This window comes from Ursus americanus, chromosome 23 (assembly GCF_024610735.1).
Source record: "Ursus americanus isolate L20-20 chromosome 23, mUrsAme1.1.p, whole genome shotgun sequence".
Classification (NCBI taxonomy): Eukaryota; Metazoa; Chordata; class Mammalia; order Carnivora; family Ursidae; genus Ursus; species Ursus americanus.
In genome coordinates, this window is record NC_142149.1 from 15,529,410 (window position 1) to 15,551,445 (window position 22,036).

At 37.9% G+C, this 22,036-nt stretch overlaps 1 protein-coding gene across 7 annotated transcripts in view; it reads right to left on the bottom strand.

Moving 5' to 3' along the window:
* Positions 1-22,036, bottom strand: part of TLK2 (tousled like kinase 2) — a 107,310-nt gene that overhangs the window by 58,173 nt on the left and 27,101 nt on the right. For 3 of the 7 annotated variants that reach the window (XM_045814577.2, XM_045814576.2, XM_087854239.1), the window contains exons 3-6: positions 8,753-8,824; positions 8,470-8,539; positions 7,435-7,478; positions 6,605-6,700 (exon numbers count right to left, since the gene is read on the bottom strand). The exons of 3 other annotated variants lie outside the window; for them this stretch is intronic. In XM_045814577.2, coding sequence (XP_045670533.1) covers positions 6,605-6,700; positions 7,435-7,478; positions 8,470-8,539; positions 8,753-8,824 — 282 coding nt within the window. The remainder of the gene's footprint in view (positions 1-6,604; positions 6,701-7,434; positions 7,479-8,469; positions 8,540-8,752; positions 8,825-22,036) is intronic. One more of the 7 variants, XM_045814580.2, reaches the window with a different exon arrangement.

Sequence of the window (22,036 nt, forward strand, 5' to 3'; positions counted from 1 at the left end):
ATGGAAGAAAAAACAGATTCAAACTCTTCAAAAATCTATAAAATAGAAATAAGTTTAGAAATAAACTTAAGAAATATGAGGGTTACATATAAAGAAAAACCACAGCTTCACTGACAGGTGTAAAACATGACCTACACAGTGATACCACGCTCCTGCATTCAAATTTTATAGATGTCAAATTTTTCTAAAAGCCAATGCTTAAGGCTTTTTGTTTACTTTTGTTTTTCTTTTTTTTCTTTTTTTTCTGCAAGAGAGAGTGTTATGGTGGTGTAGCGATCACAGAGGTTTAACTCTTGCTTTCTTTTGGGGGGTTGTTTTTGTGGAATTTCACACATTAATTCTGAGGTTCACTTGGAAAAATAATCAAGATTAGCCACATAAGTTTTGATAAAGAAGAGCAGGGAAACTTGACTAGTTATTCAAACATACTACAAAACAACATAACTCTATCAGTATAATACTGGTACATGAACAGACCAATCAATTAGTGGCACAGAATAAAAAACTCAAGAAACAGACCCATATAATACAGATATACAATTTGCGATTAAAGTGTATTTCAGATTAGTGGGAACTTTTTAAAAAGATGGCAGGATATTTGCATAGGTATTAGGAAAAAGGGAAAAGTAGACTGCTTCCTTATACATAAAAATCACAAGAAAATATAAACAAGTACTTTTATGACTTCCTAGTGGTGAAGGACTTTTTAAACATGACATTAAAAATGCAAACCACATAGGAACATCTTAGAATAACACAAAACCAGTAAGACATAAAGGAAAAACACTGATAAATTTGACTCCAAATTTTTTTTACCCAAATGGCAAAAGTCAACACAAAGTTTAAAGACAAAATTACAAACAGGCAAAAATGTTTACCATATAAATGACAATGAGTTAACAATCTTAAAAAATAATGTGTTCCTACTCATCAGGAAGAAAAAACCCAAATACTCCAATAAATCAATGGCAAAGAGCCTATATACGCATGAAAAGAGAAATCCAACAGGCCATTAAACTAATGAAAAGACGTTTAACATCACTAATGAAGAAATGCAAGGTAAAACAAGGTATTCTTCTCACTGACAAAGACTACTACACTAAACTTTAGTATTAAGAGGACAGTATGCAGAAACTGGGACCCACAAACTGCTGATAATCTGCTAGCAATTATGGGATGACATTTTAAAGTAAGTATATTCTTTGACTAGGAATTATAGTTTGGAAATTTATCCAAAGGAAAAGAAATGCCTAAGTACACATATATAAAAAAGGACATTCATCACAGCACTATTTATAGGATATAAAAATGTTTACAGGATATTGGTTAAATAAATAAGCAACAGAAATGAGGAAGTCAATTACATGAACATACATGTATACATTTATGCCCACTAAACTCTTTAATAATAGTTCTTCTGGAGAAGACTTTCTATTTTACCACTTCTGAATTGTTGGACTTTCATAGTCAGCATGTATTCCTTCATCAAGAAAAACTACTTAACATTTTCATTTTAGAAAATAAAAGTAAAATAAACCAAAATGATCCCGACAAAGGAATTTAACTTTTTAATCTGTAAGTAGAATCTACCTCCTTGAGACCAACACTCCTACCCCAACCAAATGCAATTATTTAAATTCAGGCTCCAAAGCACTCGTGATACCCAATCACAACAATATCTGCACTACTTGGGAGAGTGTATCTCTGAAGCCGCAATACTAAAATTAATCATTCTGTTATGTACTCAATAAATATTTGCCAAGGGCTGAAAGATTTTAGAGTATTTCTGGAAACACGGCAGGTTAGGATGTTTGAACTAAACTTCCCTTAGAAAATAATCATAAAAATAAGGCAAAATAGGGGGAAAAAGATATTAAAAGCACTGGAGAGTTGATAAAATAGTAGGGATCTGCCAGGGCAAAATCTAAGGGAAATTAGGAACACAAGACACACAAATGAAGCACCAAAGTCACATTTGCCCTAAGGGTACCTGCTGATCCTGAATTTCCATTTCCAGGGTACATGGTGCCAAGCAGATAATCAAGGGCCAAACAAAGTCCAACTGGGGGCAGGGAGTTCAACTGGAAACCCTTCACACTTCAAGCTTCTAGGGCTTCCAAAAGGATTACATTCTCAGGGAAAATGTAAACCAGAAGAAAAATTTCCTCCACCCTCAGGGAACTACAAGGAAGTTGCCTTGGCAATGCAGGAGGCAGGAGCTCCCCTGAGAAATGTTAACACAATCCAGATCAATACTGAATGGGTAGATGAAACAAACAAACAAAAGAAATCAAACAAACAAAAAGCAAGCCACAAATTCAGTAGCTGAGAGTAGTACTGGATGGGTGAAATCTCTAGGCACTTGAAAAAGCAAATAAAAATTTTCCCTGGAGGAACACATCTTTGTCTTAGATCTCAAAGAAATTTCACAAACTATTTTTCAGGAACAATGAGCAGCACACAGTCAAAAAAAAAAAAAGAAAAAAAATACAAAGCATAAAAGAAATAAAGCCTGGAGCAACAGCTAGGAGTAACAAATAGATTCATACAAGAGACAACAAACAGATTCATAAAAGCTTCAAATGCCAGAATTATCAAATACAGATTATAAAACAAGGTCTACTAGACTACAAAAAATAATAAGAGAAGATGAGCTTGAAAATACCAGCAGGGAACATAAAATAACAAAAATTAAGAATTCAGTGGAGTTAACAGCAAGTTAGATACAACAAAACAGAGAATCTGGGAACTGAAAGGCAAGAAACTATCCAGAATGGAGCAGATGGAGACAAAAAGAAAATAGAAAAAAGAAGTTAAAAGGCAAGATGATAAGGTGAGATGGTCTAACATACAATTAATTGGAATTTCATAGGAAGAAGAAAAAGAAACAGGACAGAAATAATATTTGAAGAGACAATGGCTAATAATTATCCAGAACCGGTACAAGACCCAACAAGGAAGCCCAACAAATCACAAGCAAGAGCATTAAAAGAACGCATCATAGTGAAACTACAGAACACCACGGATAAAGATTTTTAAAGCAGCCAGGGGAAAAAAGGAACAGATACTTTCATAGAAATAAGAAGTAAATGAAAATTGTTTTTTTCAATAGTAATAATGGGAGCCAGAAGATGGTAATAATACATTCAACTGTTAAGAGGGGGGGAAAAAAAGCCAAACTAACATACACAGCAAAAACACCTTTCAAGAATAAAAGCAAAATAAAGTTATTTAAGCCAACAAAAACCTAGAAAGTTAACTCCCCAGCAGATACATATAAAAGAATACTAAAGGGGTACTTCAAGCAAAGGGAAAGTGACCCTAGGTGGAAGGTGTAAGATGCAAAAAGGAAAAAAGTACAAAGAAAGATGTAAATGAACACTGGCGGCATAAAATAATAATGTTGTATGAGGCTAAAAAAAAACAAAACGAAACAAAATACAAACATATACCACCACCACCAAGTTAGCAGCAAGTAAATGGAGTTAATGTTCTGATATCATCCTTTCTCTGAGAGGAGGATAAAGACACTCTTAACACCAAACCTAGGCACACTGAAGATACATGTGGCAATCTCTAAGAGAACATGGAACAGGACCTAGCTACGAGCAGAGGATGAGAATACGAAAGGATTCCCACCACCCCCCCAAAAAACCCAACCCAAATAAAGGCAAGAAATGAAAGAAAAAGGGACAGAGAATATGCAGGATAAGTGGAAAACACATTAAAAGATGGTGTATTTAAACCCAATATAATGATAATTAAATTAAATGCAAATAAAATAAATGCTAAAGTTAAAAAAATACTTCAGACTAAATAAAGAAAAAATTCAACAATATATTCTTCAGGTATATTAAAAACATAATAATGACAAGTTGATAGTATAAAAATGGAAATACCTATGCCATACAATGGTTCGGATATACTGAATATCAGATTTAATGCATTTAGAGCAAAAAGTATTGCAAGAGATGAAGAGAGTCACTTAATAATGTACAAAGCAAAAACATAAATACAAGAAGAAACAAACAACTCCCACAACCATGAGAGATACGAATACAGCTCTCTTAGTAACTGCTAGAACAAACAGCCCAAAACCAGAATACAGAAAATTTAAACACTGTGACTAAATGCCACGATTAACAAAATTGACTTAATGACAAAATGAAACTATTTTGTTCAGGGATGCATACATGGTCAAACTGTAAGAAATAGCAAATTATAATCACAAAAATTAGAACAGTGGTTGTTTCCAGGGTAGAGGGAGAGAGTTGTAATCAGAGAAGAGCACACAGGTTTCCAGGGTACTGGAAATATTTTACTTCTTGACCTAAGTAATGATTACATGCAGTTAACTTTATAATGATTTCCTGGAAACGTTTTTTTGTGAAGGGCAGACAAATATTTCAGGCTTTTTAGGCCACATATCATGTCTGCGATATATTCTTCTTTGTCTCTACAACTCTAAAAATCTAAAAGTCGCTCTTAGCTTTCCAGCTGTGGGCTGCAGTTTACCAAACTCCTGCATTCAAAGGCTCGTGTTTTAGGTCCTTTTTTGTTTTCAACAAAAAATACAAAAGAACCACTTAGGGGAAAAAAGCTAAAGTAATTCTTTATCCATTGATTCTTCCTTTCAACAGTTCTGAACACCTACTGTTTGTGCCAAGCACTGTTTTGGGTATTAGAGATTGAAAACTGAGTAAGATATTATCTCTTCATGTCAAGACGAGGAAAAAGAAAAAAATATATATCTTTATGTAGTAAGTACTAAGAGATGGAAACAGCAATAAACAATAAAGCAAAGTCCCTGCTCTCATGGGATTAACATTCTAGTGGAAGAAGATGGGCAACATATTAACCATATAGTTAAAAATTATTAAATAAAAATATTAAAATTATACCACACACCAATGACCGTGAATGATCTACAACAACATACAACAATATGGATGCATCTCATAGAAGAAATGTTGAATGAAAGAAGCCAGACATAAGATTATATATTGTATGACTCCTTTCATACAAAGTACAAAAACAGAAAAAAACCCATCTATGCTGTTAGAAGTCAGGATAGTGCCTATCCCCAATGGCAGGGAGGGAGGTAATAACTGGCAGAGAGCATAGGGGGTTTGCGGAAAGGGAGCTGGTAAAATTTCTTTCTTGTGTTGGAATATTTTAAACACTTTAATTGGCTTAAAAGTTAAGAAAAATAGGGGCACCTGGCCGGCTCAGTCAGTGGAGCACACGACTCTTGATTTCTGGGGTTGTAAGTTTGAGCCCCACTTTGGGTATAGAGGTTACTTAACAAAAATTTCTTTAACTGAATGACTGAATGAATAAATAAATAAATGTTAAGAAAAATAAAGACATAAGCCTCCTCGACAGTTACCTAAAAAACCTCAACCTAACCAGTTCTACACATCAAATATTTCTAACATGTTTAAATACAAGGATGACCAAATAACAGCCACATTTTCGAGTCGAATGCATTCTCCTAAGTGCTTTAATAACCGTAGTCACCCTAATGAATGCATGACTTTATGAGACAGAAGAGGGGAAGAGGCGCTTTCTCCGTACTTTAATGCAGAATACTCAATCACTTCGGAAAAAAGCACTGCTACCCAACTCTGCTGAGGCAGCAGAGTCAAACAACGCTCCTAAAAAGAGACCTAGCACAAACACTGATCTCAGGGGGACCCCTTTTCTCCAAGATCCCAAAGCAATACCTGAGGCATCAGCGGCCAGGACACACTCTTGAGTATAAAGATCTTGTATGGTATCAAGAAATTATCTCAAGACACACAAATAAATTAACACGAAAATCCCGTATTTGCTAGCTAGCTCAGAGAGCAGCAATCTTGGCACCAGTGACATCTGGAGCAGGTAACCGTATTGTGGGGCCTGTTGTGTGTAAGATGTTTACCAGCGTTTCTGGCCTCTACCTACTAGATGCCCACAGCTCCCTCTTCCGACCCTCTAGTTGTGATCAAAAATTACTCCAACACTGCCCCACGTCCCCTGAGGCAAAACTATCCCCAGTTGAGAACCACTAACTTTGCTAAAATGTTTTTTAGGACCTTCAATTCTCACTTAATGGAAGGAAATGGGGGGCGGGGGCACCTGGCTGGCTCAGTTAGTAGAGCCTGCGACTCTTGATCTCAGGGTTGTGACTTCAAGCCCCACATTGGGTGTAGAGATTATGTAAAAATTAAAAATCTTAAAAAAAAAAGGAAACAAATCTATATCTCAAATTTGTGTAACATTAGCTTCTCTACCACATCACTGAGAAAGCCTTGAAAATAAATCAAATGCCAATTTTTTTAAAAAACAGAATTCAATTAATAGGAACATGAAAGGTTGGCAAGGATAAAAACCTAGTATCTGAACTGGCTTAGAGATAACTTATACTGCGAAACAGGGTTAGCTCTTGTAAAACATAAATTTATGGATACAGACTTGAATCTAAGTTCACAGGTAATAATATGAATGTTTCTCCTTAATGCCTCATTCCCCTTGGGTCATTAACGGAAGAGAAACTGCTTGAGTGTTCCTGGGCTGCTGGTCTCCTAGAACAGGCGTCAAGTTTCTCCGGGTGAATGCTTACCGGTAAGGGGTTGGATAAGGAATGTTGCGGTGAGGATCGTGCAACTGGTGGAACACTTCTGCCAGGGCTGGTTCCTGGCCCGCTTCCCCCAGCAAACTGGCCAACAGGGAAAAATGGATATGAATAATTCAAAACAGTACTATGCTTCAGATAAGGAGAGTAAAAGATTAACACACAAACAGGTCTTAATTATCTGGCCCCTTTAATAAGTCAATACATCTTAGGCTAAAGAGAAAATGCCACCATGTAAGTCAAATTCTGCTATCTTTTCAATGAGATTTTAAGAAGGAGCTCCAGCAGAAATGTACCAAGATATAAAGAAAACATGGCTAGAAAGCTGAAGGTACACATGGTTTTGAAAGGACATCAGAGAAGAATGTTTTCCCTTCTTGTCTCAAAATACCCGAAAGCAGGAATACAGTGGTACAGTGGATGTTAGCGTCTTCTTTAGGGACCACTAACGATGGGTCAGTGAGCTCGCTACATGTCCCACTGAACTAAAGGGAAGAGGACAGAAGAAGAGTCCAAGTCACTCCATTTCAATCTTTGTAAGACCCGAAACCTAGTCTGGCCAAGAGAAAAATCACCTCATTTGTGAATTTTTATATCATCACAGACAAGACACATCGTAAACAAATTTAAATTTCGGAAGTCAGCAGCAGTTCCCTCTAAATAGAGAGATGGGGCAGCATCAGATAGATGAAGATGGGGCAGAAGGGGAGGAGAGCGCGGTAAAGGCAAAATACTGATTTCTAAAGCCTTAAATGAACGCAAGGATTTAGTTTTTTAAAAACCACTATAGATTTTTTTTTTCCAAAATTTTAACTTACCTCAAAGTAATCACTAATTTTATGTCCCCTAGGAGTGCCTTTCCCTGAAAATGAAACCAAAGTAAGTATAGTTTTTCCAATAACATATGTAAACCATTATTCACTAAAATGTACTATGTATTCAATAACTACATACATTATCATCAAGTGTTGGCCTAACTTTTAACAAGTAAGCCAATTTATCTGTATCGTAAGAACAGAGACAGTTTCCTCATCTAATAAAAGACTTAATAAGCAGTGAAAAGATTTTTTCTGAGATTGCTTTCCTTTAAGATTTGCTAATCTTTCTTTTGTAATATACTAACAAAACCTATGCCACAACTGTGAATCAAAATAAAACTAATTTATAGTCCATGCCCTCAGTTAAGAGAACAAAGAATTTAAAACAAACGTATCAGGACCAGAGGGTTTATTCTATATCACAAAAAAATCTGTAACCATGTCACTTTGGGATAATTTTCCTCTCAAAAGTAAAAAATAATTTGTAGATAACAAACAAGAAAAATGCAAAAAAGACTATGACTTCCATTCCTCAGAGAGGGTAGGTGGACGAAGCAAACCATTTAGTCCCTCCTTAATTAATATGGATATCTGGCATCATAACCATCATATTTACAGATTTATCCCACTGGGTGCCAATGTTCAACTAAATAATTGCCAAAGAAGAAGAGGATGTAGAAAGGACAGCCATGTAAATAAAACCATTTCTGGTTACCTATTATTAACAAATCACTGAGCTAATGCAAGATATGGTTAAAAAGCCAATGTAACCTCTTTTCTGCTTAGTCTGAACAAAAACCTGTGGTGAGAAGATCGTTAACTTACAACAGGGAAAATGAGAGTCCCCAGAGAACTGACACTTGTGTCAGGTGTATATCAAGTGGCAAGTCTATAATAAACAGCCTAGTATTCCCTAAAGGCACACAAATCTCCCTTGTTAGGAATCCCTGTACCTGAACCGATTATTTACTGTGAGTCGGAAAATTCTAAGTACATAAGAATTTAGTATTTTTATTGGTGTGAAATTATTACTACCTTGGCTAGTTTCATATGGTTCAGCTTTTCTTTTCCGGTTTCGCTGGTCATTCTGTTTTTTCTCAGGAGTCTGTTAAATACCATATACATCACAATTAGCATTTTGTTACATTGTTCACATTATGAAAATTAGAGAGTATGTACAAAATACTGAACTTATAAGGAGATATAAGACACAGACAAGTCCTAAATCAGTGTGTCCTGGAGTTATGCAGTGCCATCTTTCAACCCAGACTGAAAGTCTGGGAATATGTGAAGTCTCACAGTGGTGGTGGCCTCTTACCTCTACTTCTTTATCACTCAAGGACCCCACGCTGCACAAGCTCTGGTTGGAAGACTCACTATTGAGTGGCCCCTGGAAAGGAAAAAAAAAAAAAAGGAATCAAAAGAAACTAATTTAAGATGACAGCAAAACTGAGGAAGAAGTCTGCTGATTTTGATGTGTAAGTCAGGTCAAAGAAATCAAGAATTAACTGTACACCTGCAAACCAACTTAAAAAGAACTCAATCAACTATAAGATGGCACTCTCATGTTAAAATTCTCTAGGCTCAGTGGGCAGAGCATGCAACTCTTGATCTTAGGGGTGTGGGTTCAAGCCCCATGGTGGGTGTAGAGACTACTTGAGAATAAAATCTTAAAGGGGCGCCTGGGTGGCTCAGTCGGTTAAATGTCTGCCTTCAGCTCCGGTCATGATCTCAGGATCCTGGGATGGAGCCCCGAGTTGGGCTCCCTGCTCAGCAGGGAGTCTGCTTCTCCCTCTCCCTCGGCCGCTCCTCCTGCTCATATGCTCTCTCTCTCAAATAAATAGATAAAATCTTAAAAAAAAAAAGTAAAAAAAGAGTAAAATCTTAAAAAAGAAAATTCTCTTGTTACTACTATTTTCCTTTCCTTCACCAACTCTGTAGTCATGTGCAAATTTTTCCTTCTAGAGTACTTCCATATGTAGTGAATTCATTTTTTAAGGAAAATAAGCAGGGGAAATCAATTCTCTTGGCCTCCTGTATCATAGAGGCATCATCTGAAAGTTGATATGTTAAGGGTTTCTTATGAAGAGTGGTCAGGAACCATAATGAAGGAAACACTTTTCTGAGTCATGCTTTAAGGAGACATGACCACTAGCTCAAAAAAACCAAGTTATAAGAGATTGACTCCTAGCCTCACAGTACAAGGAGCTCCTCAGTGAAATTGGTGAAAATTATTTTAAAAACCATTCAAAGCCTCCGGAAATGGTCCCTGAGGGGAAACAGTAAATGAAGAAAACAACTACTCAATAAAATCTACAAAAATTCGTACTGAAAAGTCAAAATCTGTGGTATTTGAACCAAGACCACTCTCATTCCTCCTCTCTCCAATCTCAGCAAGGTTCCAATACACATGGCTCCCTCTTCCCCAGCTCTCAGTCCAAGAGCTTTCTTCCTGCAAGGAGCAGAACTGTCCCCAGCCCCGTGCTGCTGATACTAAGTACCACGCAAGTACATCAAAAGCAGGGGCTCCCCTGTGTATACCCCCCCACTTGTGGAACAGAGGCTATACCTCAGGTGTGGCATACTGAGAACAGTGGGGCCCCATAGAGCTCTTCCGCCCAGCTCATCAGACGGTGGTAGTTCCACACCAGGAGAAGCAAGCTGCTGCATGCACCTCACTCCCACCCTACTCCCGTCTCCTACCCCCTCCAGCACTCAGCTCCCAGATCTAGAATGTCACTCACAAAAGATTGCCACTGTCCCCAGCCCCAGCTCCAGAACCCTGACTCAGATATTTTGCCTCAGGAAAAAGGCAAGAATACATGCCACCAAAGCTCTTCCCAAAAGACTTGACTTCATTCCCAAAAGAGCATGGATAAGTTTAACTCCAAGGGCATTCTCGAGAAAGTGGAAGTTACGGTAAAAGGCAACTGGAAGATCTGTGGAGGTAATGAGCGTACAGCTTAGACTGCAAGCCAGCTAGTTTGCAGAAGAGAGCCCAAGAGTTAAGACATTTGGGAGAAGTCCTCCTGGCGTCAGAACAAACAGCAAACACTGACCTCAGCAACTCTTCCTTCCAAGGAATCCCAATCTGATCTGATTAGTTTGTGGAGGAATCTAAGCCTCAGGGTATGGTTGAAAACAATAGAGCAATCTGGGCAATTAGTGGAATTTAACAGCTGGGTTGGTCAGGGAAAGAAAGCCCTGTTAGTACCAACCATCCCAGGGTGACTACAGTCTTAAAGCTGTCCCTCCCTAAAGCCACCACCAGAGGCTTGATGCTGGAGGAATGGAAAGAAACAACAGACTTTACTAAAATAATCCAGTCAATCACTAAACAAATAAACAAGCAAGTAGCAGTACAAGTCCCAAGATTGCGATGAAAAATCAGTACCCAGGTTAGTACAACATATCATCTAAAATGATCAGTTTCCAACAAAAAATCATGAGGTGTGCAAAGAAATAGAAATGTATGACCCACAAACCAGGAAAAAGAAAAAAGCAGGCAAAAGAAACTGCCTGTGAGTGTGACCAGATGTTGAATTTAACAGAAAAATATTTCAAAATAACCACTATAAATATGTTCACAGAGGCAAAGGAAGCCATAATTAAAGTAGTAAAGAAAGGTGTGAATGACAATGTTGCATCGAATAAAGTACATCAACAGAAACACAGAAATTACAAATGTTTTTAAAAAGGAATTCTGGAGTTGAAAACCAGAATAACTGAAATAAAAAATGGGGGCGCCTGGGTGGCACAGTTGGTTGGGTGTCCGACTCTTGGTTCTGGCTCAGGTTGTGATCTCAGGGTCCTGAGATCGAACCCCATATTGGGCTTTGCTCTCGGTGTGGAGTCTACTTGGGATTCTCTCTCCCTTCTCCTCTGCCCCTCCCACTCATGGGCCCGGGCGGGCATTCTCTCTCTCTCTCTCAAATAAATATATTTTTTAAAAAATGCACTAGAGAGGCTCAAGAGTAGAAATGAAGTGTCAGGAGAAATAGTTAGCAAATTTGAAGATAGATCAATAGAAGTTATGCAAGCTGAAAACCAGAGAGAAAACAGAAGGAAAAAAAACAGCTTCAGAGAAGCGTGGGAAACCGTTAAGTACATCACCATGCACATAACTGGAGTACAAGAGAGAGAGGAGAGCAGGAAAGGGGCAGAAAAAAAATACTCAAAGAAATGATGGCTGAAAACTTCTCAAATTTATTGAAAAGCAATAACGTACTCATCCAGGAAGCTTAATGAATTCCAAGCAGGATAAACACAAAACCACCCACAAACAGACACATCATAGGAAAAACGCTCAAAGGCAAAGACAGGAGAAAATCTTGGGCATCCCAATAAGATTAACAGCTGACTTCTGAGGAAAAACAATTTAAAAATGGGCAAAAGATCTGAACGGACATTTCTCCAAATGGACTACATACAAATGGTCAATAAGCACATGAAAAGAAGTTCAACATCATTAGCTAATGGGGAAACACAAATCAGAACCAAAATGAGACACTACTTCACACCTACGAGGATGGCTATATTAACAAAGACAGTAACAAAGTGCTGGCAGTGAGCACTAAGAAATGTATAGAATTGCTGAATCATTGTATTATATACCTGAAACTAATATAATACTGTGTGTTAATTATACTTGATTTTAAAAAAAAAGTGCCTGCAAGAAATGTGGAGAAATCAGACCCCTCATATATTGCTGGTGGGAACACAAAATGGTACAGCTGCTTTCAAATACAAGCAGTTCCTCAAACAATTAAACATAATTACTATATGACCCAGAATGCTACTCCTTGGTATATAATTAAGAGAAATGAATATACACAAAAACCTGGACACAAATGTATAGCAGCATTATTCACAAAAGCCAAAAGGTAGAAACAACCCAAATACCCAAATGATAAATGGATAAACAAAATATGGTACATCCCTACAATGGAATATTATTTAGCCATAAAAAAGAATCAAGTACTGATACACGCTACAGTACAGATGAACCTTGAAAACATTTGCTAAGTAAAAAAAAGTCACAACAGACCACATATCAAATGATTCCATTCATATGAAAACCTAGACTAGGGAAAGCTAAGACAGAAAGTAAATTAAGTGGTTCCTTAGGGTCGAGGTGGGGGGGAAAGGGGGGATGGGGGTGACAGCTAAAGAATATGGGGTTTTGAGGTGATAAAAATGTTCTAAAACTGTGTTGATGGTTGTATGTATCCATGAATATACTAAAAAAACAATGAACTGCAGATTTTAAAAGGGGTAAATTGTACAGTAAACGAATTATATCTCAATAAAGCTGTTAAAAAACAAGTTATTAGGCTTACTTCAGAAACAATTTGCATTCCTACTAGGGTGTATTAAGTATTCCTTTCACCTTATTCTTAAAGCACTACTTTTCAAGTATAATTAACACACGGTAACAGAGAGCTTCATAGTGAGACACTTGTAAAGCTGCAAAGAAAAATAATAAAGTGAGGGGCGCCTGGGTGGCTCAGCCGGTTAAGCGTCTGCGTTCGGCTCAGGTCATGATCTCAGGGTCCTGGGATCAAGCCTCGCACCTGGCTCCCTGCTTAGCGAGGAGCCTGCTTCTCCCTCTCCCTCTCCCTCTGCCACTCCCCCTGCTTATGCTCTGTCAAAAAATTAAATCTTAAAAAAAAAAAAGAAAAAGAAAAATAATAAAGTGAAACTAGGGAGAAGAAATCAAATCATGTACTCCCAGTGATAAAACAACAAAAGTCTTAATCCTATAATGACAGAGTTCCACAATGTTCTGAATGAGAAAAAAGTTTTATTTACATAAGAATTCTACAATAATTTAAATTGAATATTCCTATGCCCAGATTTTAAAAATATTCTGTTCATGAATTACCTTTAGTGTAACCATTATGAAGCATTTTTTCCCTTGGAGAGTAATAAAACCATATACTGTATTTCAACTACACAGACAAGAGAGAACTGAAGAACCTGTTTGTTTTACTCACAATTACTGGTAAGGAAAAACTGCAGAGCGCACATAACAGTGAGGGCCACCGTAGTATCTGAAATGTCATGCAAGAGGCCCAAGGATCCTTATGGTTCCTTGGGTATGTTTGTCTAACCGAAAGAGAAAAGGATTAAGAATTACTAAGTCCTCCCTTTTACTGTCCTTTTCTGAAGCACAGCATCCCACATTATCATAAAATCATTAGATTAAATTTAATTAGCAGGGATAAATGACAAATATACCCTGTTCTAAAACAGCTTACTGTCTAGTAAGAGAGCTAACCAAAAGTTTTTAGGCAAACTGAATGTTACCTTTCAAAAATGTCACCCTCACTAAAAAACAAACAAAAATGGCAGGGGAAACTCAACTAAGTTAAAAGAGGATAAAGGTATGACTAAATTAAATGAACGACCTTTGCTCTGACCCTGAATATCAAAACAAGGCAAAACCAAACAGCTATAAAAGACATTACGGGACAAAGGCAGAAACTGAATATGGACTATATATTAGATAATCAAATGTTTTTACAAACTAGTCTATTATTATCAGTTCCTCAATTGCTGATTTTCCCATCTGATGCATCTTTGTAATAAGGTGTTTTGTAAGTTTTGTATGAGTTCATGCTCACTTTGGCAGCGTCTTCCACATTTCAGGGGTTAAGGAGCAGTCCCAAAAGCAGTTTAATGTCTGCCTCTGCCAGTGGCCTGTAACATTCATTAGTTCCAAACACATTTATACATTAGTTGCCTTGCCCAAGATTTCCACACAAGGTTGAAGTTTTCCATTTCTTGCAGGTGGCTTTTAAATTTTTTCTTTCTTTTTAAAGTAATCTCTACACCCAACATGCGACTCGAACTCATGACCCTGACATCAAGAGTCACATGTTCTACCGAATGAGCCAGTCAAGCACCCCATTTTCTTTTCCTTTCTTTTTTTTTTAAAAGATTTTTTTTTTTTATTTATTGGACAGAGAGAGACACAGCAAGAGAGGGAACACCAGCAGGGGGACTGGGCGACGGAGAAGCAGGCTTCCCACTGAGCAGGGAGACCGATGTGGGGCTAGATCCCAAAACCCTGGGATCATGACCTGAGCCGAAGGCACACACTTAACGACTGAGCCACCCAGGCGCCCCAAGCACCTCATTTTCCGCAGGTGGCTTTAAACAGCCACAATCCATATAAGTTGCTCACTTCTGTCCTACGTCCTGGGCCAGTGAGCAGTTTTAGCAGTCCTAGGTCATAGGCAAGGCTTGCCCCTTCCCAATTTCCAGCTTTACACAGATCCAGTTCAGGCCTCTGACTTCAATCATCATCCACAGGGGTAAATTAAACCCCAAGGCATAAAGGCTTATGGCCCATCAAGTTTAACTCCCATTCACCACGTAACATCATCATATCTTTGAAGCTCTAATAACTGGGACTCAATTTTTCTGATTTTTTCTTATACTGCTGATGTTCAGGAATTATGTAATTTTCATATATTTTATTAAATCACTTTACTGAATTATTCTTTCTAATCATCTGTTTGTTCCTTATTATAAATAATAAGTGTATACCTTCCTTTCTACAATTTATAGATCTTGTTTCACATTTTACTGCACTGAATAAAACAACAGAAATAATAAGCCTAAAGAACACTGTTTTGTTCTTTTTCAACATAACTCTGCTAGTGCTTTACACCATTAAAGGCTGTAGTAATACCTCGGATAGCAAAACAATCCCGTAAAAGAACAAAGGTGGAGGTCTCGCACTTCCTGATTTCAACACTCACTACAAAACTGTAATAATCCGAACAAGATGGCACTGGCATAAAGACAGACATACAGACAAATGGAATAAAATTGAAAGCCCAGAAATAAACCGTTGCATATATGGTCAAATGGTTTTCTTTCCTCCCACCACAAATTTTTTCTTTGCAGATTTTTTTTTCAGTTTTACTGAGATATAACTGATACACAGCTATGTGTAAGTTTAAGGTGTCCTGCATAATGACTTTCAACCTTGATTTTCAACAAGGATGCCAAGACCATTCAATGATGAAAGGACAATCTTCTCAACAAATGGTGTCAGGAAAACTGGACATTCACATACAAAAGAATAAGCTGGACCCTACCTTATGCCACATACAGAAATTAACTCAAAATTGAGGACCCCGAAAACACAGGCAACAACAACAAAAAACAGACAAATTGGACTATACCAAAATTAAAAACCTCTGTGCACCAAAGAACATGATCAATAGAGTCAAGAGGTAACCCACAGAATCGGAAAAAATATTTGCAAATCATGTATCCTACGCTAAGGGGTTAATATCCAACTATACAGAGAATTCCTACAAATCAATAAGAACACAACAAACAATCTGATTAAAAACTGGGTAGGGGCACCTGCTGGTTCAGTTGGTAGAGCTTGCTACTCTTGATCTTAGGGTCATGAGTTCCAACCTCACACTGGGGATAGAATTTATTTAAAAATTAAAAAAAAATTTTTTTTTTAGAAAAAAAGGACAAAGGACTTGAACAGACATTTCTCCAAAGAGACATAAAAGGGCCAAGAAGAACATGAAGAGATGCCACTAATCATTAGGGAAATGCAAATCAAAATTACAATGAAATACCATAGCACCCTGCACCCATTAGGATGGCTATTATCCAGAAAAGGGGGAAAGTAATAAGTGCTAGCAAGGATGTGGATAAATTGGAACCTTTGTGTGCTGTTAGTTAGAATGTAAAATGGCAAATTTTAGATGTATATTACCACAATTAAAGCTGTTTTTAAAAGGTGCATTGGGGCACCTGGGTGGCTCAGTAGGTTAAGTGTCTGACTCTTGGCTTCTGAACGGCTCGTATCTCAGGGTTATGGGATAGAGCATAGAGCCTGCATGAGATTCTCTCTCCCTCTGCCCCTCCCCCAGCTCACACGCGTGTGCACTCACGTTCTCTAATAAATAAATAAATCTTAAAAAAAAACTGTATTGTTTTTTAAATTAGAAAGTTGGGATGGTTGTTGAGTTCATCCAAATGCTTTTTTAAGAGTTACTACTTATTTGCCATTGTAAGAATAATAACAGCCAACACTTACATAGCACTTGTACGGGCTGGGCATTCTATATTAGCACATTTAATTTTCACAACTGATAAAAACAGACCCACACAAATATGCCCAACTAATTTTTGACAAAAGCACAAAAACAATTTGATAGACTTTTCAACAAATTTGTGCTGGAGCAATTAGCCATCCACAGACAAAAATATGAACCTCAACTTAAATCTTATAACTTATTTAAAAAACTAACTCAAACGGGATCAAGAACTTAAAGGTAGGGGCACGTAGGCAGCTCAGTCGGTTAAGCACCTGCCTTCAGCTCAGGTAACGATCCCAGGGCCCTGGTACTGAGCCCGGTATCAGGCTTCCTGCTCAGTGGGGAGTGCTTCTCTCTCTCCCTCTGCCTCTTGCCCCTGCTCAGGCTCTCTCTCTCTCTCTCACTGTCTCAAATAAATAAATAAAATCTTAAAAAAGAACTTAAATGTAAAACAAAACCACAAGATGTTTAGGGGAAAAAATGGGAGAAAATCTTCACAACACAGGACTAGGTGAAGAGGTCTTAGACTTGACACCAAAACCTTGATCTATAAAACGAAAAGTTAACAAATGGAGCCTCCTCAAAATGAAAAACGTCTCCCCAGCAAAGACCTTGTAGGACAAAGAGAAAAATCACAGGCTAAAAGAAAATATCTGCTGACCACAGATCAGGCAAAGGGGTTAAAGTTAGACTATATAAGAAACTCAAAACTCAATAAAATTTTAATCCAATTAGAAAACTGGCAAAAAGACATGAACAGCCATTTCACTGACGAACACATAAAGATGGGCTAATAAGCCTGAGAAAGATGTTCAATGTCATTAGCTGCTAGGGAAATACAAATTCAAACCACAATTAAATGTCCTTATACACCTATCAGAATACTAAAATAAAATATGTGACAAGACTAAATGCTGGCAAGTACATAGAAAAACTGAATCGCTCATACATTGCTGGTGAGAATATAAAAAGGTACAGCCAACTGGAAAACTGTTTGGTAGTTTCTTTTAAAACTAAAAATGTACTGAACACATATCATATCCCAGGAACTGTATACTACTGGACACTTGTTCCAGAGAAGTAATGTTCATGTAAAAGCCTGTACACAAATGTTCATAATGATTTTATTCGTAACAGCCAAAACCTCAAAATCTATAAAGAACTTACCAAACTCAACACCTAAAAAACAAATAATCCAGTTAAGAAATGGGCAGGAAGGGAGAAGATATTTGCAAATGACATATCAGATAAAGGGTTAGTAAGCAAATCTATAAAGAACTTACAAAATCAACACCCATAAGAGCCAAAACCTGGAAAGAAACCAAATGCCCTTCAATGGGTAAGTGGTTAAACAAACTGTGGTATACCCACACCATGGAATACTACTCAGCAGTAAAAAGGAGTGAACTATCTATACACCCAACAACTTGGATGGACTTCAGGAAATTATGCCAAGTAAAAAAAGCCAATCCCTCTGGAGCACCTGGGTGGCTCAGTCGGTTAAGTGTCTGCCTTCAGCTCAGGTCATGGTCCCGGGGTCCTCGCTTTGAGCCCCACATTGGGCTCCCTGCTCATCAGGGGAGTCTGCTTCTCCCTCTCTCTCCCCCCACTCATACTCTCTCTCGCTCACTCTCTCAAATAAATAAAATCTTAAAAAAAAAAAAAGCCAATCTCCAAAGAATATACACTGTATGATTCCATTTTTATATTATATATGTAATATACATACACGTACTTCTTGAAATAATGAATTTATAGGGATGGAAACAGATTAGTGGTTGTCATGAGTTAGGATTTCAAGGAAGAGTAGGTGGGGGTGAATACAAAGGAGTAGCAAGAGAGCCTTGTGATGGAGCTGTTCTGCACCTTGATTGTGGTTACAAGCAGCTACACAAATGATAAAAGTACACAGATGTGCACAATCACATACACAAATGGTGGGTGTATTATGTGAAATCTGAATGAGTTGTGTGAACTTCACCAATGTCAATTTCCTGGTTTTATTACTGTACTATAACTATGCAAGACGGTTACACTGGGGGAGGAAGAGTACATGGAACCTCCCTATACAAATTTTCCAATTCCCTTTGTATCTGTAATTATTTTGAAATAAAAAGTTTTTGTGAGTTTTTTAAATGTATTATTTACTTGCTAGAGTTAAGTAATAATGATAAATGATACTTACGTAACAATTGCTACATAGGTAAAGTATCCTATATCACATTTAATCCTGGTAACAAACTGTTTTAATGGGCTCAACCGTGTCTACCTACAATTTACCCTGAAGCCCTAACCCCCAGTACATCAAAATATATTTGGAGATAAGAGCCTTTAAAAGAGGGGCGCCTGGGTGGCTCAGATGTTGAGAGTCTGCCTTCGGCTCAGGGCGTGGCCCCCGAGTTCTGGGATCGAGCCCCACATCGGGCTCCTCCGCTGGGAGCCCGCTTCTTCCTCTCCCACTCCCCCTGCTTCTGTTCCCTCTCTCACTGGCTGTGTCTCTGTCAAATAAATAAATAAAATCTTAAAAAAAAAAAAAAAAGAGCCTTTAAAAGAAGTAATTAAGTTAAAATGGGATTGTTAGGGTAGGCCCTAATCCAATATGACTGACAGCCTTATAAAGAGGAAATTAGGACACAGAGACACCAGGCATCCACGCACACTGAGGAAAGATCATAACGAGGACACAGTGAGAAGGAACAAGGACACAGTGAGAAGGGAGCATCTGTGAGCCAAGGCGGGAAGGCCTCAGAAAAAACGCCAGCCCAGCTAACACCTTGATCTTGGACTTCCAGCCTCCAGAATAGTGAAAAATAAGTTTCTGTTCTTTAAACCACCCAGTCTATTAGGCAGCCCTGGCAAACTAACACACAACCTTATAAGACAGCTGCTATAACTACTCACATTTTTAGATTAAAAAACTATATATAAGAAAACTTAGTAAACTCCCCAAGGCGAGACAGCTGGTAAGAAGCAGAGACAGGAGTGGTACCTGGGTGGCTCAGTCAGTTAAGTGTTTGGCTCAGGTCATGATCCCAGGGTCCTGGGATAGAGCCCATCCCCCCCAATCTGGCTCCCTGCTCAGCGGGGAACCTGCTTCTCCCTCTCCCCGCCCCTCAAATAAATAAAATCTTTAAAAAATAAAAAAAAGAGACACAGAGCCAGGACCCAGACCTAAGCAATGTGGCTTCAAAATATGTACTACTAGCCTTTGAGCTATACTGACTCTAGATACATTAATCAATTTTTAAAATAACTTGTCTGGCATTTTTAGGATAAACTACCTAAGACATACAAAAAAAAAAAAAAAGGAATTATCTCCTAGCCATGTGCTAATACTCTTATTTGAATTTAAACATCTATATATTCATAAATGAGATTAGGCTATACTTCTAATTCCTCATATTTGTCAGATTTTGCTACTGGAGTTTATTATTTCTATGTTATTATTTAACATGAAAAGTATTCTTTGAAAGATCAGGATAGACCACCAGTAACTAGGGAGTGGATTTTTGCCCTACTTCAAAGAACAGGAGAGAGAGGAAAAGATCATTTTATAATCTTGATTCTTCCTTGGTTACAGGAATCTATCCTCATTTTTACATCTTATTTTGTCACATGAATTCCTGCTCTGAATGAAATTATTTACTCTACCGAGACTTTCGTATTAATAGGATATAACACATCCATTTCCAGTGTTTTCATTTTGTAGGTCCTCACTTTGTAGGTATCTTTTGTTACACCCAATTTACTCCCTCAATTTTTCCTGTTGTTTCCCAATTTTCCAACTCTGGATTAATTCCTAGGCTTCTGTTTTGGAGTATATTTATTTCTTCTTGTATTTCTACTGTTTTGTTCTCTTTGTTTCTTTTTTTAAGTTTTCCTGAAACCTTAAATTCTAACGGTAAATTCATACTCTTGTATGTTTGGTACGTCTTCATCCACATTAGATAAGTTTAATAACTACATCGTATTTTCATTTATTTTCCAAGTAAAACAGTCTGTCACTTGATATTTGATATATAACAGCTGTTTAAAAAAACATTTACTAACATCCAAGTCACTGGGGAGGGGAAACTGTCCATTCAAAGAGTCATCTCAGCCTCAAAGAGAAGCTAGAAAGGATTTTTTTTTTAACAATGTATGATAATAGGACTCCTCAGCGAAAGCCCCATTTTCTATGCCAACATTTAAACTACTTACCCTGTCTCTTGCTACTAATCATTTTTTCATAAGTAAAAAACCAAATGGACGGTTTAAAAAATAGACAATTTTCTTGTTTTAAAAGAAAGTATGGTTTCCAAAAACAAAATAAAACACATTTCTAATATATTTAAAAGGTACTTTGGCGGGGGGAGAGCTTAAAAAAGTACTTCCGTTACAAGACCATGAAAATTGAGGTTAAGATACAAAAGTCGACAACCAGCTTTTAGCACATGAATAAAGCCCATATAAACTAGAAAAACTTGTAGAAGTAGGGACCAAAGGTTAATCTTTTCACTCCAGTAAAAGTTTAAAACGTCAACATTTGTTGAGTTTCTAAAGTTTTCATTTCCTCCTTGGACTATATGGCATCTTAAAAGGAATTAGAAGTCCTTTCAAGACAAAAGAGAACAGCAGACAAAGTTACACTTGAGTGAGTACAGAGGAACACAGCTGATGACAGGGTCAAAATGGAGTAGTAAAGATACTCCATTAAAGGCTATACCTAATGTTAATTAAAATTAAGGGTCTCCAAAGGGGAACCCTCTTGCACTGTTGGTGAGAATGCAAACCGGTGTAGCCATGCTGGAAAACAGTTCGGAGGTTCCTCAAAAAGTTAAGAAACAGAACTACCCTACCACCTAGCAGGTGCACTACTAGCTACTGACCCAAAGGATACAAAAATGCAGATTCGAAGGAGTACATGCACCCCAATGTTTATAGCAGAATGAACCCAAGCGTCCATCAACTGATAAAAGAATAAAGAAGGTGCGGTGTGTGTACGTACACACACACACACACACACACACACACACACGAATACTACTCGGCCATCAAAAAGAATGAAATCTTGCCATCTGCAACCACGTGGATGGAACTAGAGGGTATTATGCTACGTGAAATTAGTCAGTCAGAAAAAGACAAATACCATATGATTTCACTCATGTGAAATTTAAGAAACAAAACATGAACACGGGGAGGGAAAGAAAAAAAAATGACAGCAGAAAGGGAGGCAAACCATAAGACTTCTTTTTTTTAAGATTTTATTTATTTATTTGACAGAGAGAGAGAGTGCGAGCACAAGCAGGGGGAGCAGGAGGGAGTCGGAGAAGCAGACTCCCGCACTGAGCAGGGAGCCAGACGTGGGGCTCAATCCCAGGACCCCGGGATCATGACCTGAGCTGAAGCAGATGCCTAACCAACTGAGCCACCCAGGGGCCCACATAAGAGACTCTTAACCACAGGGAACAACCTGAGGGTTACTGGAGGATGGCCGGGGGGCGGGGGGGGGGGGGCAGATGGGCGAAATGGGTAATGGGCAT